We start from the raw sequence: 17,763 nt of genomic DNA, 5'->3' as shown, positions 1-17,763 counted from the left end.
CTCACTGTTGCAGGTTTGTCGTCAACATGTAATCCAGGACACAAATATTTCATGCAACTTAAAAAGTTTCAAGACTGTCCATAGTAACCTGAGCTCTCTAGTGAGCAAATAGTAATTAGCATTTGCCAACTACTATGTAATAGAAGGCTAAATGTGCATAATTAGCACATAATTAAAAGTGTCACTAGAGTAGGAAGCTCAGAGGGAAAACTTGTGTTGGGCTACATTTCCATGGAGACTATCGACTTTACATTTTAAAAGTCTCTTGAGGAAACTTCTGCATTAATTTTGTCTTTTACATGATTAGATGATTATGCAAGTGGTGCTCCAGTATGTGGTAATTATCTGTGGAACAGTAAGTCAGTGTTACAAGGCTGTCATAACCTTAAGAAGTAGTTGTGGAAAAAATTCTCAGTAAGAAGAGTCAGAATCTCCTGTCCTTGTACTTAAACAAATAAGAAACAGGCTTTGGCTCATAAAGAAAATTAATTGTCATCTTATTACTGGCTGTTGGTACACACTACAGAAACATAGGCCTATTTAATATACTTGAGAATCCATCACCATTGGAAAAATAAGCAGGAAAATCAAGAGTATCATCTTGGGAAAAAAACGAGGAAGAACAGCTTTTTCTATCATCATGTTCCCCATCCAGTTGCTGTGTCCTCTGAGCATTATAGCAGTGATTCAGAGGGGAAATCCAACAAGACCCTACCTCACCCTCAGTGTGCCTTGACCGCGGCTCATGTAAGGATGATGTTGACCCCTGTGTGTTTGTCAGAGGTGTTCTTCTGCCCTAAACCATGGCCTCAAACCTAGCAGGAACTGTACTAAGTGTCCTCACAGTGGGCATTTGCTTCACCAGCAAATGCTACAAAATTCAGAGGAGAAAGGCATCAAATAGAAAAATTTAGTGTTCAGTAGTTGTGGTTAAAAGGCTCCCTTCCAGTTTTTCAGGGTGACTGTAGCAAAGGAAATTTTTTAGGCAATTTCTTTGGATGAGTTTTTTGCTCTTTTATGGTCATATTTAAATGCTCATTTTAATTGCATTGTTCAAAAGCCTGCCTGGAGCAGGAATACAGCCTTACTGTATCTCTTGAACAACATGTTCCCTATCCTTTTTGTCAGAATGGTTTATACTATTGGAGTACATGAATCTATAGAGAATGTGGATGTTTGGGAACTGTGCAAAATTGCAAACATTTGTGGTTAGCAAACTGCTGGTGGGATGTATGGGAATGTACAGTCTTGTCAGTCCTTGGCACAATGTACATCCAAACTGATGGCACAGCATGACACTTCACAATAACTGATCATAGAGGGGGCAAGTACACTGTGCATCATCTTCTAAATTAGGTCAAGAAAGTTGTGTAAAAAATTAAACATTTGGTATGAATTGATATGTTTCAGAGAGCAGATATAGAGAGTAATATGGCTGGCAAGATGAAACAGTACATAACCAGTAGTGACATAGAGGAGAAAAACACAGAGGAGAAAAACAACTCCAGACAAAGCAGGAACACAACTTCTTTTTAAGGAAGGATAATGCACATAATGACCACCAAAGGCCATTAAATCCAAACTACTGCTAAACACAGGCTAACTGCAAAGACAGGTCACATTGTTCAGGTTCCTGTACAGTCAGATCTTTCATTTCCCCAAGGATGAATATTTCACAGTCTCTCTCTCACAGTGCCTGTGTCTAACAACTGGTAGACTTTTTTCCTGATCCTATTAGCAATATCCCATACCCCAACATGCAACCATCACTCGTCCTCCTAATGCGCACCTCTAGAACAAGTCTGGCTCCAGCTCTGTGGAACCAGCAATTTCAATAGTGGATTACAACAGCATTACAGAATCACAGAACATTCTGAGTTGGAAGGGACCCACAAGGACCATCTCCTAAGTGAATGGCCCATACAGTGATCAAGCTTACAACCTTGGCAGTATTAGTACCATGCTCTAACTTTTTCCTTGGGAAGTACTTTTAATGGTGCCTCTGGCCACGTCATTCCCACTTTTTTACCTGATCTGACACAGGACCCACTGCACAGTTGTTCCCCTCACAAACAGGTATTTACCCATGGGAAAGCCAGAGGTGTGTGTTTGATTTTGCCGATGTTCTCTTGAAATAGTTGTACTCTGTTAATTAAATATGCCCCAGAGAGTGGAAGCCCCTGAATTATGCCAGGGTGCCTCTTGTTACCTTCATATACCTTCAGCAGAGATCAGTTCATCAGCCCAGGTGTAAACAGAAGAGCTATATCAATCCTCATCAATGCTCACTGAATTCCCTGGAAGGCCTTTCCTTTGCTTCACTGAGCTTTAGATCATTAGCAGCTTGTCTCACTTCTTGTATCTGTGAAAAACTCTACATCACATAGCAGAGCAAAGTTGATTTTGTCAGTTAAATGGTTTCACAGCCCAGCAAAAATATGTTCTCCAAGAAACATGATAAAAGGCAGTTGTTGATCTTGGCATGCAAAGATTGACCCCGAGGAACCTCTTGCTTCCCATCACTTAATGGTAAGGAACAGAAATAGCACAGAGCAACCAACCTTTTGGGGGAAAGGTAAGGCCAAAGTTAGTAAGGGATCCACAAAACTTTCTGAGCCCAAACATAGTTCAGGATATTGCCTTTCATATCTCCCTGACAAATTTTGATGTTATTGTTCACAGTGAGAGTTTAACCACAATTCCACAAAAGGCAGTGTTTTAGAGATGGCATAAATCTTTGTGAATTTCCACAGTTGCTGGAAAATTTTTTTTGCAGTTGCTCAAGTTTCTGTACAACATAGGAATTTAGGCAGGCTGTGTCTAAGCTTTTTCCTTAGAACCCAAAACACCTCTGAATGGATTTCAGAGGGAAGTTATTTCTTTGTTGTTTGTTTCTTCTGCATGAGACTGAGATGTGTTCCTTAAGAGTAAAATTACAGCTCTAGGTAGCTATAAAGGATCAAACAGGATAGAAGCAAAATGTTTTCTAAGCAGAAGTTGTCTGCCAGCACTAAAACATACTTTGTTTAACCCAAGGCTTCATCCAAAGGAAAAGAATTTTTGTAACAGTTTTGAGCTGCTGCCCTGCTCAAAGTTGCAAGTCTTAATTTATGAAAAGAAAAGCAAGTCCACTCTTTTGAAAAGACATTTCAGAATCTAATATGCAAAGATTTCAAGACTGGAAATACAGCTTCAAAATCAAAATCTATAGATAAAAGTCAAAAATAAAAGCAAATCTTATCAGTGTATGTTTATTGATGTATCTGCACATTTATCATATGCAGTATATCTATTACTAAATTCGTAAAGATTTTTTAAAAGTTCTATAAGAACTTTAATGAGAGATGTTATTTTTCTAAGAACATTTTTATTTCAGTACTTTTTGTTTTTCTAAGATGTATTTTCATTTTGCTGCTTTGAATAGAACTTATGATATGTGGGGTTTATTTCAGAAGAAACAACTTTTCTCATTAATGTTCAGAAAATTTTGCTGCAAAAAAATGTTTAACTCACAAATTAATTTCATTTCTCCAAATTCATTTTATCTGATCAATTTTAGTTCCTTTCTTGCTTCAGGCAAACTGGACTTCATTCAAATGGTTGCAGTTGATCAGTTTGCATGTATAACAATTCACAATGGTTTACAAAACCTCTCCATGGTGTGTGTCATTCCCAGGGCCCTTTGTGGTCTGCGGGATTCCTGCCCTGAACTTATCTATTTCATCCCATTAAACCCGTAAGCGTTTATTACATTTTTCTTTGTCGTCTCAGGCAGTTTCAAAATACCCATGCTTTTATTTCTCTTTTACTGCTCCAATATGTGGGTATAAACAATGCAGCAAGTATTTGAAAGTCTTACCCTCAACTTTTTAATTAAAATCCTTGATTAATGAGGTGGAAGAGATGCATAATGTTTATAATTTCCTTGCAAGTGGCAATAAATGATAACAGCATGGTATGGATAGGTGAGGATCTAAGAGGCAGGTGTTAAATCTGGCTGATGTGAAGAGATGAGAAAGACACGGTTGGAGCAAAGAGACACACTATAGCAAAGAATATCCAGCTAAAATAGTGAAATCTGCTCTGAGTGGAATTATTTCAGCTAAATGCAGTCATCTGGAAGTTAGACATCTGTTTTAATTAATCCTGATCCTCCATGGCTTCCTTTTCAGCCAGTGGGAAGACTGACCCACCTGCAGATGACAGGATTATTGCCTTGGAGATTCTTGTTTCCTCCCAGGGATCTAAAAGAGGGGTTTGGGCAAGCAACTTGTCCCCAGCCTGACTGCCTAAAAGGCTCTTGCTATTAGATCTGCTCCCTGTCTTTGGCTGGTTTCTCTTAGCAGTTTTTCCCCAATACCTGTGTGCAGGCTGGCAGTGTCCCCTTTGCTTTGTCGAGATGTCAGCTTCCTTGCTGCTGAAAGTGTAGCTCTGACATGAGTTCTGCCAGTTTGCAGTAATGTTGCTGCTTTGGAACATTAATAATCAGACAGTGCCTGGACTCTGTATCTGTTTCCTACCTGTAGGAGTGCCTCTACTAGACAGTCTTGTCACTGCATATCTTCTCCTCTGTCATGTCAGGTCATGTTTGGAAATGCCCTAAAGCCTCCTTTCATAATAAAATCAGGTACTATCCAGCTATCCATTAATCTTCCAAGTAGAAAAGTGTACAAGGTCACAGAAATAATTCTGCTCTGATCTCTGGATGTATTTTTCTAAAAAAACATACACCAAACAAAAAATCCCTATAAATTTTCCAAGTATCTTCCTGATTCTCCCAATGAAGGTAACAGAAGAAAATTGGCATATTGTGTCAGAGCCTGTGGAGGTAAGAGTGGTCTGAATTCTTCCCCCCAAACACCTCCTTCTTGTTAAAAGATACAGTTCAGATCTACAAAATATTTTAAGGCCTCTGGCTGTGGTAAATGAAACCTAAACAGCACAGCTGGGAATCCCTGAGGTTTGTTGTTCAGAACACTTTCATCATGTAAGCTCACCAGGCCTTAGAGATATCTTCAGCCTTGTGTAAAGGCTCTGGTATTTCAGAGAACACTTTTCTAGGATAGCCCTTGACGCACACTTGGGAGGATTTATAGAACTCTAGAGAGTCCAGTTCTTCCAGCATTCATTGCTCCAGATGAGCCCTGTTAAGGATCCCTAGCCATGGAGACCTGGTAGCTGCAAAGACTCTGATCATAGCTGTCATGGTGAGGTTGCCCTGCAATTGTGAATTTGAGCAATCAACCTTAGGACTTGGTACCAAGATTTGCTTTCAAAAATACATGTGTGGGCAGCTCTCCTGTGCATATGTGGGCTGTGTGTCTTTCACAAATGTAAAATCCATCTGTCCATCAGCATAGCTTCAAGTTCTCTGGAGTCACATAGGATCTCAGTAACTGTATTTATATATTGAGTTTGTACTTAGATGCTTTGGCTGGTAAGAAAAAAAAGCAAGCTATCACATCTCTCTTACAGCCAGCAAAAATATGAGATTTACAGTTTTCCATTACTATTTGTTTAAAAAGAACATGCATCAAAATGAACATAAAAGTTGTCTTGAACCAAAAAAATAATTGGAACCACCACCTTTACAAAGTCAAAGTATACTCAGAACTTTCAGCTGCCAAATGACTTCCAAAATGCTGGGAGCTTGGATTAATTATGTTTCTAATTCAAAATGATCAAATTTACAACAGCCATATACTCTCTTCACTATTTTATAATAGGTCAGTATTTCTCTGTTAATGTCAACTTTAAAATTACATTTCATTTTTTCTAAAGCCCAGGAAGTGCTTGGAAAAACAGTCTGGCTTTTCACTCACAAAACAGATCAAGTACAGCAGTATTATTCAGCATTTCTTTTCCAATCTGTACACAATCCCATGATATTTCAGGCAGTGCCATCAAAGCATACAATACTGAGCAACAGGCTTACAGAGAGCAGCCCTGCTGCAGTCTGTGTCAGTTCACATCTTGTCTGGTTGTGAACCACAGAATATCTTGGCAGAAGACTTCAATTAACCTAAAGCCTCTTGTTAAAGCATTCATCTTATTTTGCATCCCAACCTATTACTGCTGTCTTTTCAAAGTGTATTTTAAAGCCAATCCTTAACTCTGATAAGTCATAAAAAAGTTTATTTCATTCTGTGAATGTGTGTATTGATTTCTGCAAAGCCTTTTTATTTGGGGATCTTCTGTCAATGCAGCTGTTTGCTTAATGAACCATGGCAGTCTTGCCAATGTCAAGATCCTGAAATTTTTAAGTAAAAATTCCTTAAATGAAAAAAGCAAGGCACTGTTCTGTGACACTGAGACTTAGGGGCCATATCTGTGTTACACAGACTTTGGCTTGGAGCCTGGAGCCAGGTCTTCTCCTGATGTGGTGATTTTTATGTGCTATAATGCACGTGGAGCAGCAGTGATTCAGAGCAGTGTCTGTAATTTTGAGGGGATATAGCAGCACACAAAGCAGCTGCTTTTATGACCTGATGGTTAGGAATTAAAAGGTTATGCCCAAAAGGCAGTGGAAGAGCAAGCAGGGACGTTTGCAAGTTCATGGACTGTGTGATGAAGTTGGAGAGGACTGTGGAGAGAAGGGGGAGGCAGATCTGCTGTCACCATGCCATACTGCATGTCACAAGTGACCAGATCTTGAAGAGTAAGTGATTAAGTCATTTCACTGGCTGAAATGGGCAGGCATGTAGGAGCCTGCCCTAGTAGCCTTGTGCAAGTGTTTTGCCTTTGCGATGGCACTTGGGCAGCTAACAGCAGTGTAGCAGGGTGTGCTGTTAGAGGATATTGACCCTTGCCATGCAATCATGTTCAGCTGCTCTCTCACTGTTACGCAGCACAATTGATTGCATCTTTAAAATGTGTTCACTTTGTAACAGTGCTGTACTTTCTGGGTTAGTTTTATCTGATACACTACAGGTAGAGTTGCAGTCAGCCTGTCTAGACTGTTGAAGGCAATAAAATGGGCCTATTCCACTTTCCTATCTACATGTTCCAGTGAGGTCCTTCCTCAGAGTGTGTTACCCCAGGTCTGCAGAATGCTGAAATCGTGGTGGTGGCATGGCTGAAAATTAATCTCGTGGAAATAAAAATTGCTGGATCAATCAGGTGATTCAGATACTCCTGAGGCTTGTGATTATTAGTGATGACACACATAAACCAGATGGGACCATGTGTCTGAGGTTTGAGGGTGAAGTTAGTGAGGAAGGAGACTTTTCCTTTTGAAAGCAATCAGGAGACAGAGAAACTAAGCCAATACACTGGAAAATTAATTTGTAATAATTCAAAAACTTACCTGGCACAAACAAGAGTAGGCCAGAGATTACTTCATACAGATCATGCTTGAGAAAAATCACAAGTTTTCAATCCAGTCAGCCAGAAGACTGACTGCAACAAAATGTTCAGGTTTAAGGAGAATTAAGCTTATAGTAAGGAAATGCAGAACTCTATAGGCCCCTGCTCAAAATCTATTTATCATTTTCTAAAAGAGCAGGTAAAAAAAGACATGTTGAATTTACTGTATCTCAACACCAATATGTGAGGGATCGGCATTATTTCTGCCCCTCTAATGAGGACAAAGTAAGAAATTCGTACAAGAAAATAATTAACTGTGAAAAATTAAAAGTTGCGATGTTATTGTTATCAAAAAATCTCTTTAGATAATAACATGAAATGTGCATCTAAATGTACTGTATTGTCTTACTAACATACTATACAGAAATGTGGAATATCTTCTTCAGAGTGGTTTTAATATTTATAGCATTAAAAAGAGTCTCCACACAGTTGTCTCTGAAGCTGTTAAACCAAGTTCATGTTAGACAACTTGCAAGATTTTCCACTTCGATTGAATATTTCTGTTTCACTGTGCCTAGACGTGTGCTCTGCACACCTGACAACAGTTTCAATTGCTTCATGTCCCAAAGGAAGGTGTCAACAAAAGACTTTCTTCTGGAGACACTACTCTTTCATATGGAAAAGGGAGACTTTAGCTCAGCATTGAGAATAACAATAGAAATTCTCTTCCTTATTATGTGGGTTCCAAATAAAATAAATTCTGTTGGATTGACCTGCAGTCATAAATTTTCCAGTCTGAAATACATTGCATCAGTTGCCAAGGACTGAGTTGACACTGGTAACTTATTTTAAGACCCTTTTTATACTTTTTAGGATACAATGAGAAAGAGATTCAAGAAAACCAAAGAAATTGTCCTTGTAGAAGCAGATTTTTTTTGTGGGGGTTTTGTGTGACAAATTGATTCTGGAAATAGCAAAAAGATGAAATTTTACCTATCTGGATGTGTAAATTAGAGCATTTCTGCACCTTCCCTTTACACTAGATGTAAGGAAAATCAATCTATCATGAGTTAAGTGTCTAGAATAGTCACAGCCTTTTTAAACTTAATATTCATGCCTAATGAATTATGTTTTATTTGCAGGTTTTATCTGGGGTGAAATTAAACAGATGTGGGATGGTGGACTACAGGACTACATTCATGATTGGTGGAACCTCATGGATTTTGTAATGAACTCCTTGTACTTGGCAACAATCTCCTTGAAAATTGTTGCATTTTCAAAGGTAAACTGTAAATAAAAATCAGCAACATTTTAAAGATAAATTAAATCAGGCTTCTTCAATCTTTCATCTGTGTTTGGAGGTCCTGAGGCTTAGCAATTCAAGAGATGTATGATGTGCTCTGTGAATCTTCTGCAGCACTGACAGGAAACTAGAAAAGTATAAGAGCAAACAAAATATTGGGTTTTATGCTTCTTTCTCCTTGGCCTGTGCAATGTTTTCTTATTTTGTCCTGAACTGTCATACTGTTAAATTCTTGAGAAATGAAAATTACCTGTAATATTTTATAATGCTTGCATTTTATGTTAATCTTGGACTTTTTAAGTGAGAAATTATTGCCCCTAAGACAATTTTACACAACTTTCAGACAGGTCTACTGGCAAAATATGTAGTCAAAATTGGTGGAGGGAACTAAAGAGCAAGATTTTAATTTCTTTTGAAAATTTATTATAAGTGCAACATGAAAAAGTAAAACTGAAAGGGATAAAATGGTCATTTGAGGCTGGGTGTGTTCATTTTTATGTTCTTTTCATGGACTTGTTTTGAAAAGTCTTATATTTCCACTGTTTTAAGTATCTTTCAGCAGAACAGCCCTTCTTTCCAAAGGCATAGAACATGTTGTTGTGAACATTTTATATGTATTCCACATGAATAAATAATATGACAGAAATTCCTCATAAAATGAGATATTTTGAGCAAAAAATGATCTATAGTGCAAGGAAACCACATATGAAAGGAAATGTAAGGATTTTTTAGCATTTGTCATAGAGTTCTTACCACATCCAAGTAGAGATAAGCCCATTTTTACTGGCCACTGGGATCAGCATTGTACTTCAGCTTTTTCAAGTTCCCTGCCACCAGCAATAATTTACAGCTGCAATAGTACTACTCTGTGTGCGTGGAAGGAGAGTCCCTCCTCTGCCAAGATGCTTTTGACTGGGACAAGGAGAGAGCCATCAAGGAGCCAGTGATGACTTCCTCTCCTCAAACAGCAGCTGATCTTGCTGCAGCCCTGCCACAGGCATAGAGGAGCTTAGGAACTCTAATTTTTATCATCTTGTGTCTGGTCACAAAGGTCTATGTGCCAGCCAGTCAGGAGCAGGGAGGAACAAAGACCCCACCCCGGGTCATGTGTTGACACATCAGCCTTCTTTGACAAAAGGTTTCTGACATGCTGGATCTCTGGCTGCAAACCTTTGGAAGTCTTCTCACTCGAAGAAATTTGGAGCCTGAAAGAGGAAGGTGCTCCAAAGAGTGGTGAACTGTCATTTAAAAGCTAATGAAATATCTTTTTACACACAAAGATGCTTTATAATAAAATGACTAAAAAATAAATAGTCATTTCACTGTCCTTTGAAACAAAGCACACAGTTCATTTAAAATAAATGTTTCCAAAGCATTGGAGATGGCCAATTATTCACTTCAGAATAATATTGATTAGAAGACATTATAGTCCTTTCATCTCCAAAATGGATTCTGCTTATCAGTAATTAGTAATCAGATTCCAAGGTGACAGTATCTGGGATAATGTGCATCCATTACTCTCCAAATTAGTGTGTACAATTTAATCATAGTGAATACAGTGCTTACAAAAGCTGTGCTAGTCAACTGAAACACATGATGAAGTAATGAAAAGAGGAATGTAAGTGTGATTTAATACCCTGCCACATTCCTTCAAATGCTTACAACAGAGTTCCTTGCCACTATGCCAGATGAGATTGAGAGGATGCCAAATGTAACCAGTATATTTTAATGTAAAACTTTAATTTTCTTTTCCTAAGCATTGTGAGTCACGTTTTTCTAAGTTACAACTCTTCTGTCTTTATTGAACCAAATATGTAAGGTCAGTTCTTAGATTTATTCTATCTTCTACAGATCAGTTCCAGCCACCCAAGAAAACATTTTAACTGACTACCTTGAATGAAATTATGAGTGTCTCCATGCTACTCTCCTGTGTGATAAATATTCCTAGAGTAAAATATAGTGTTTATTGCCCATTTAAGGCTCTTACTGATGCAGTAGTTAAGTAGATGGATATTATCTAGAGTAGCTGTTTGGGTAATGTAAAATTCACCAAAGCATATAATTTCAGGATGAGAGAACTGCTAAGATAACTCAAAGTAACTGGTTTCATTGCCAGTATTCAAATAAAATAAGGACATCTTATAATTTTCAATGACCTATGGTTTATTGTCTCTGTATCCATATGTTAGGTCTTCCTAAATTATCCAGTGTATCCATTGAAAATACTCTCTCCTCCATAAAAATATCATAATCTATAGTACATTGTTATATTTTTTTTTAAGTACAAGATGACAGATTTTAAGCAACACATTTGTTTTTATGGAGGGTTTTTAGGTGTGCTAAGAAAAAATGGTTCCTTTTACGTTTTTTGAATACAATGTATTTTGTTTTGATATGTAAAATTAAGTGCAGTGCCAACATGAGTGCAGCATCTGCTTGCTTTCTCTTAAATACTTGTTAAACTTGAGCATTGGACCTAGTGGTGCTTGTTTCCAATTCTGCTAAAAATCACATACAATCTCATATTGCTGATGAGAAGCCACTGATGTGAAGATCTTGTAGGGAAAGAAATTCCTATTCAGGGCAAGAACTCTGAAAAGTAGCTAAGTACATTATTTGCCTCAACATTTACTGGCTTAATGATCACTGTGTCGGGTCTACTTTTTTCAGGAGTAAATAAGATTATATATCTCTCCTGCCACCAGTTCTGCAGAAGCTAACATATTCTTACATTTTTGCATTGTAAACTTGTTTTGATTGGTATTTTTATCAGATTCACAGACTAAATGTCCATTTACACAGGCAGATAAGCACCTCTCCACCCCTGAGAAATTATGGACCTTATTCCTTGGTGTAATTACCATTCTAAAGCTCTCTGCTAGGTCCCCTTCCTACTGATGCTTTGAAATTTCACATAATGAATGCAAAGATTGCCACATACATTTTAAAATAGGAAGAGCTCACATTTACATATGACTTTTCAGGAAATTATTTAAAGTACTTTTCCTGAAATGGATATTATTTAACTTGTCTCTTTGTAACCAGAAACAAGAGGGTCATCTTAGACTGAGGTCCAACAGCCCATTAAACATTCAAGTAGCCTGATCTACATGTCTGTTTAATCTCCTGTGGTGCTTCCAAGAGATCAAGAGTTCATGTCTTTTGTTTTAATGGCAAAACAGTGATCATTCAGCTTTTTTTCCTCACAAATGGTTCAGATATTGAATTTGCATTTTAGTTCCTTTGACTAAGGATCAGGGATTATTACCTTGTATTCCCTGGCTGACACTGCAAAAGCATCATATATTTACCTTGAAACTCTACTGTTTATATGCTGCTCAATTTGTTTTCTGCTCTTCTTAATTTTCCATTGATGTGCCATGTAAATTTCCTTCAACCACAGAGCCAATAATGGGTGTTATTTAATCAAATTAAGTGATGGTTGGCTTTGTTGTATGTGAAAAGGTTGTGTTTGCATTTCCAGGGGGGACAGAAATTCATCAGGGTCACCAAATAGAGGACTGCAGAGTATCAACATCATGATTTACAGCAAACTCAGTGTTGCAATGTTTTCTTTTACCATTTTCCACTCCTTAGAACAATATTAATTTATTTATCCTGTGTAGAACAGAAGAACTTCAACAAACATGAGTGAGAGAAAAAATGCTTCAATTCTACATGGTTTGACTCTAAGATATATTTTTTTTCTTTTTCACTGTTCCTGGATTTAGTATACCTAGTCTTTTTGCTACTCTTCTGTATTTTCCTTTTCACATGAAAGCTGCTTTGTTATGTAGGGGTTTTATTATAATTTCTAGATTCCTTTTCAGCATCCTCTGCTTTGAATAGTGTATTCAACAGGGGTTTGTTGTTAGAGACCTCTTATACTCATTATTTTCTTTATATTGTTTGCTGTCTTCTTGCAGTTAGTATTTCCAGACAATTTCCAAACCTATCTCTCAGGCCTTCACCTTTCTCAATTTTTTCCACCAAGTATTTACAGTCTTTTAAAGTATGTTTCTTCAACACTAAAATAAAAGCCATGACTCTCTGCTTACGACAGTGACACCTCTTGAATTCTATCCAAACATGCAGGAAGCCCTTGAGCCCAAAAAAAAGAAGTCAGTTTTGCTGAAATATCACAGTTGTGCCTTTGATTTCCCTTTTACAAATTAAAGGTCATTTTATCTTTTCTGAATGTTCAAACAAATCAGTTTTGTGTCATAATCCACGACATCACAGACAAGGTCCCTTTTTCCTCACCTTTCTGCTTAACATCATTTCATCTAGAAAATCTGGCATTGGACATATCTTGCCAGACTGCAGCTGTAAGACAGTCTATCCCCTTCCCCTACAATCAATGAGGAGAAAATGAGAAACTTAAAGAGCAACTCACCTATGTGGGATATTTGCTTTCCCACTACTCTAGAAATTCTCATTTCACTTTGCTGACTGTAAGAGTAGGTGGCAGAGTGCAGATAAGGCTCTCCACACCTGACTTGTTCAACTTGATTCTTCTTGTCTTGGTATATCATGTGCTATACTTGTTCAGTGTCCTGTAGTTCCATGTGTTTCTCTGAAGGGTATTTTCTTCAATTTCTCCCAACTCCCCCACATCTGTAATTTCCCTGGAATCTGCCACTACTTGCCCTCACCTAAAATATGTCTGCAGTTTGATGCTTTTGATTCTCTATCAAAAACTCCATCTCTTCCCAGTTTCCTGAATGTTCTTCACATTTCTCCATGACTGTATTTTACTTTATTGCCCCAAGACAGCTTGTGTACTTTTCCCTAATCTGAGTATCTACTACACTGTCCAGTACCAACCTTTGCTTGTACAGACAATTATTCCTAGTTATTTAAAAGGTGGCAGTTTTCAGCTGTGAGAGCTTTAACATGCCATGAGAATTTGCAGTAATGTGCAGTAAAATATTATTCAAAGAAAGCCATTATAGGAATCATGCTGAGGAGTTTTCATCTCTCTCTTCTCAAAAACACTGAAAATAATTTATTCTGCTTTTTATTCTTGTTTTATCTCTTAGGTGTTGTCCCCAGTAACTAAATTCTATTTTCTACTGCCTGTTTTTCATCACTGAACTTGAATCAATCAGAACTGGATTAAAGAGCCATAGTGGATGGGGTAGATGAGCATAATCATTAGGGAGAGGATAGTCCAATGAAGAGAGTACTGATCTATGATTCCAGCATAGAAATTTAGGTCTAGATTAAATTCATTGCACTGTAGAGAAAAAATATCACAGGTGAACAAAATGTAAGGCTGAGTAATTCTTAATTCTTTAATGGGCTATTTTTCAGTTTTTTAGTTCTCATCCCCAAATCCAAAAACGAAGCTGCTATGGCTGCTTGTATATGAGTAAATGGCATTGTTCCAGGGATTGCTGTCAGGCACTGGGACACTTTCACATGCAATACCAGTTGGTTAGAGAAACCCTGGTGTGGGGCCTGTGCCAACTGTTAGTGTCCAAAACAATGCCCAGTTCCCTTTCACAGTTTGGATTGTAGAATCACAGAATCATAGGATGGAATGGGTTGGAAAGGACCTTTAAAGGTCATGTAGTCCAGTGCCTCTGCAATGAGCACAGGCATCTTCAACTAGGTCAGGCTGCTCAGAGCTTCATCCAGCCTGACCTTGAATGTTTCCAGGAATGGGTTATCTACCACTTCTCTGGGCAACCTGTTCCAGTGTTTCACCACCCTCACCATAAAAAATTTCTTTCTTATATCTAATCCAAATCTACCCTTTTTCAGTTTAAAACCATTAGCTCATTGCTATTGCTACAGGCCCTATTAAAAAGTCTATCTCTATCTTTTAGGTACTGTCTCTACCCTTTTAGTCTATCTCTACCCTTTTAAGTACTGGAAGGCCACAAGATCTCCCCAAAGTCACCTTTTCTCCACACTGAACAGCCACAACTCTCTCAGCCTTTCCTCAGAAGAGAGGTGCTTTATGACCATTTTCACTGTATGCCTCTGGACCAGCTCCAACAGTCCATGTCTTTCCTGTACGGGGGATGCTGGAGCTTGATACAGCACTCCGAGTGCAGTCTCACCAGAGTGGAGTAGAGGGATAGAAACCCTCCCTTGGCCTTCTGGCCCCACTTCTTGTATAGCCCAGGATATGGTTGGATTTCTGGGCTGTCAGCACCTCAACTCCATCTCCTCCAAATCTTTTCACTCCCCAGACTGTCTTGATACTGGGAGCTGCCCTGACCAAGTTGCAGTGCCTTGCACTTCGTCTTGTTAAACTCCATGGTGTTCCCATGGGGCCATTTCTTGAGCTGGTCCTGGTCCCTCTGGATGACATCCTGTCCTCCAGGCATGTCAACCACACCACTCAGCTTGGTGTCATCTGCAGACATGCTGAGTGTGCACTCAATCTCTCAGTCTATGTCATTAATGAAGATGCTAAACAGTCCCAGTCTCGGTACAGTTCCCTGAGGGATGCTACTTGTCACTGACATCCATTTGGACATCAGGATGTTGATCATCTCTCTATGGATGCACTCATCCAGCCAGTTCTTTATCCACTGAACAGCCCACCTATCAAATCCATCTCTCACCAATTTAGAGAGAAGGTTGTCACAAGGGACCATATCAAAAGCCTTACACAAGTCCAGACAGATGACATCTGCAACCCTTCCCTTGTCCACTGAGGTAGTCACTCCATCACAGAGCACCACTTGGTTGGTCAGGAAGGACTTCCCCTTGGTGAAATTGTGCTGGTGCTTTAAATTGTGTCCCTGCCCTCCACGTGCCTTAGCACAGCTTCTAGGAGGATCTGCTCCATGCCCTTCCCAGGCACAGAGGGGAGGCTGACAGGTTGGCTGTTCCCAAAGTTTTAATTTCTCCCCTTTTTAAAAATGGGTGCAATGTTTTCCTCTTTCCAGTCTGGGAACTTCACCTGACTGACAAAACTTTTCAAATATGATGGAGAGTGACTTGGAAACCATGTCAGCCAGTTTCTTTAGGATGCTGGGATGCATCTGATCAGGTCCTACAGACTTAACATTTGTTACTCAGGTGTTTCTGAACCACTCTGACAGTGATCACTTTCTTTGTAGGGTGAGTGTGGTAAAATGCTGTGATGCCTGTTTTTGTTGTGTCATCTGGCCCCAGTGACACATGGAGTCCCTTTCCTTACTGCTCAGGGCATGCCCAGCAGCTCTGAAGGTGCATGTGCATGGTCTAGAATAGGTAAATACAGATAACACCATAGTCCCCCTTTGAAATCTGCTTTATATTATATTATCCCCTTTTTAGAGGGCTTCCTAGCATAGATTCTCTCATCTGATATGTTCTATAAAACAGATTAATGAGTCCAAATAAATAATAATGAGTCTGCTATAGTAGTTAATCCTCAGTTCAAATATCTTTCCTCTTCAAGAATATTTTTTTTTTTTTTGGTAGAGCATGAACAGAAGTCACAGTTTCAGGGGTCAGACTCTTTGATAATGAGACACATAAGCAGTTTGCCATGGTTCGTTAATAAACATCTTTTTCATCATTGGTCCAGTATTAGTGATTAATTGATATACTTACTTGGTGATTGAATGTTTTCTTCCTACTTGCCAGAGCTTTTGTGGGTTTCTATCCATCAATGTCAGCCCTGCACTTTCCTTCAAAGAAATAATTTACCTGCTTGTACAGCTGGAAATTTCTATAATTCTAAAAAGCAAGGTGCTCAAAACTGTTCCTTTTGCAGTGTCAGAATTTTTAAACTGTGAAAATTTTTGCTACTGTGAAAATTTATTGTGAAATCTGCAAATTAATTGAGCCGCTTATAAAGAAACTGACATGCTTGCTTATGCATCAAAATAGAGGAGTAATTTCTTCCCTCCTGCTTGTTTTCAGTACAGTGGGTTAGTTCCACGGGAGAGCTGGGACATGTGGCATCCAACCCTGGTGGCTGAGGCCCTGTTTGCAATCGCAAACATCTTCAGCTCCCTACGCTTGATCTCATTATTCACTGCAAATTCTCACCTGGGACCTCTGCAGATATCTCTAGGAAGAATGTTGCTGGACATTTTGAAGTTTCTCTTCATATACTGCCTTGTGCTGCTTGCTTTTGCAAATGGATTGAACCAGCTGTACTTCTACTATGAGACAAATGAACCTGGCAACTGCAAAGGAATACGATGTGAAAAGCAGAATAATGCATTTTCAACGTAAGTAGCTATTTATTTCTGTCCTCCCCCTCTCCCCAAATATTTTAATGACTTAGAAGCTGTCTACAGAAAAGAACCTCTGTTTTCTCTTGGTATTATTGTGGTGTCCTGACAAACACATCTAATGTTACCCTAATAATAGCAAAAAAACCCAACATTTCATCACTCTAATAATGTTCATCTCATACCACAGTGAAGTCTGTACAATTCAAGATATCTCAAAAGATAAAAGATCAAATAGAGATAAGAGGATAAATGAGATTAGAAGTTGCATAAGGTCACCAGTTCAGACCTTGCCCATCCAGGCAGCTGTCACTCTGCATTTCTTCCATGTCTACCTGTGGGCATTAAATAAGTCTGATGTTCTAAAAAATGAAGATTCCTTGAAAATACGATAGGCTGTAAAAAAACCATGCAGTCCCAGATTCTACTGACTCTACTCCAAACAATCAAATTTCTAATTTCTATTATAAACTTTCTTTTTCTTTCACTTCAAAATCAATTTTACTTCATTATAGTTTTTAGTTCATCTATAGTACCAAACACTGCCAAATGAATACTAATTCTCTTGTCTTTCACCTTTCAACCTGCATCAAACTACTGCTATAAATGTCTGTTCCCTGTTAACTTCTGTGTACCTAGGCTTTTAAAAATATATATATTTATTACCAATGGCTTCCTTCTTAGAGGAAATAACTTTGTAAAAATAGCAGCCTTTATATCATCTTAATCAAGTAACTTTCCTCAGGCACAGCCTATTTATGTTGTATATTAATAACACTTATACAGGTCTAAACTTTATGTGATCTGAACAGAAAAGCACACAGAAATTTTTCAGAGCTCAGCAGTGAGGGAAGCAATATTAATCTGGGAAATAGTGAGGAGTACTGGTACTAGTGTCAGAAGGTGATGTCATGTCAAAATGTGATGCTTTATGTGCTCCATACTTTCAAGGAGCAATCTAACCAG

The 17,763-nt window shown here is 38.4% G+C and overlaps 1 protein-coding gene across 1 annotated transcript in view; it reads left to right on the top strand.

The window, feature by feature from the left end:
- Nucleotides 1–17,763, top strand: part of TRPC4 (transient receptor potential cation channel subfamily C member 4) — a 132,209-nt gene that overhangs the window by 98,881 nt on the left and 15,565 nt on the right. The window contains exons 5-6 of the mRNA XM_066544927.1: nt 8,448–8,587; nt 16,481–16,794. Of these exons, the coding sequence (XP_066401024.1) occupies nt 8,448–8,587; nt 16,481–16,794 (454 nt within the window). The remainder of the gene's footprint in view (nt 1–8,447; nt 8,588–16,480; nt 16,795–17,763) is intronic.

Source organism: Molothrus aeneus, chromosome 2 (genome assembly GCF_037042795.1).
Source record: "Molothrus aeneus isolate 106 chromosome 2, BPBGC_Maene_1.0, whole genome shotgun sequence".
Taxonomy (NCBI): domain Eukaryota; kingdom Metazoa; phylum Chordata; class Aves; order Passeriformes; family Icteridae; genus Molothrus; species Molothrus aeneus.
Note: the sequence above shows the minus strand (reverse complement) of the source record. Positions and strands in the feature narration are given on the sequence as shown.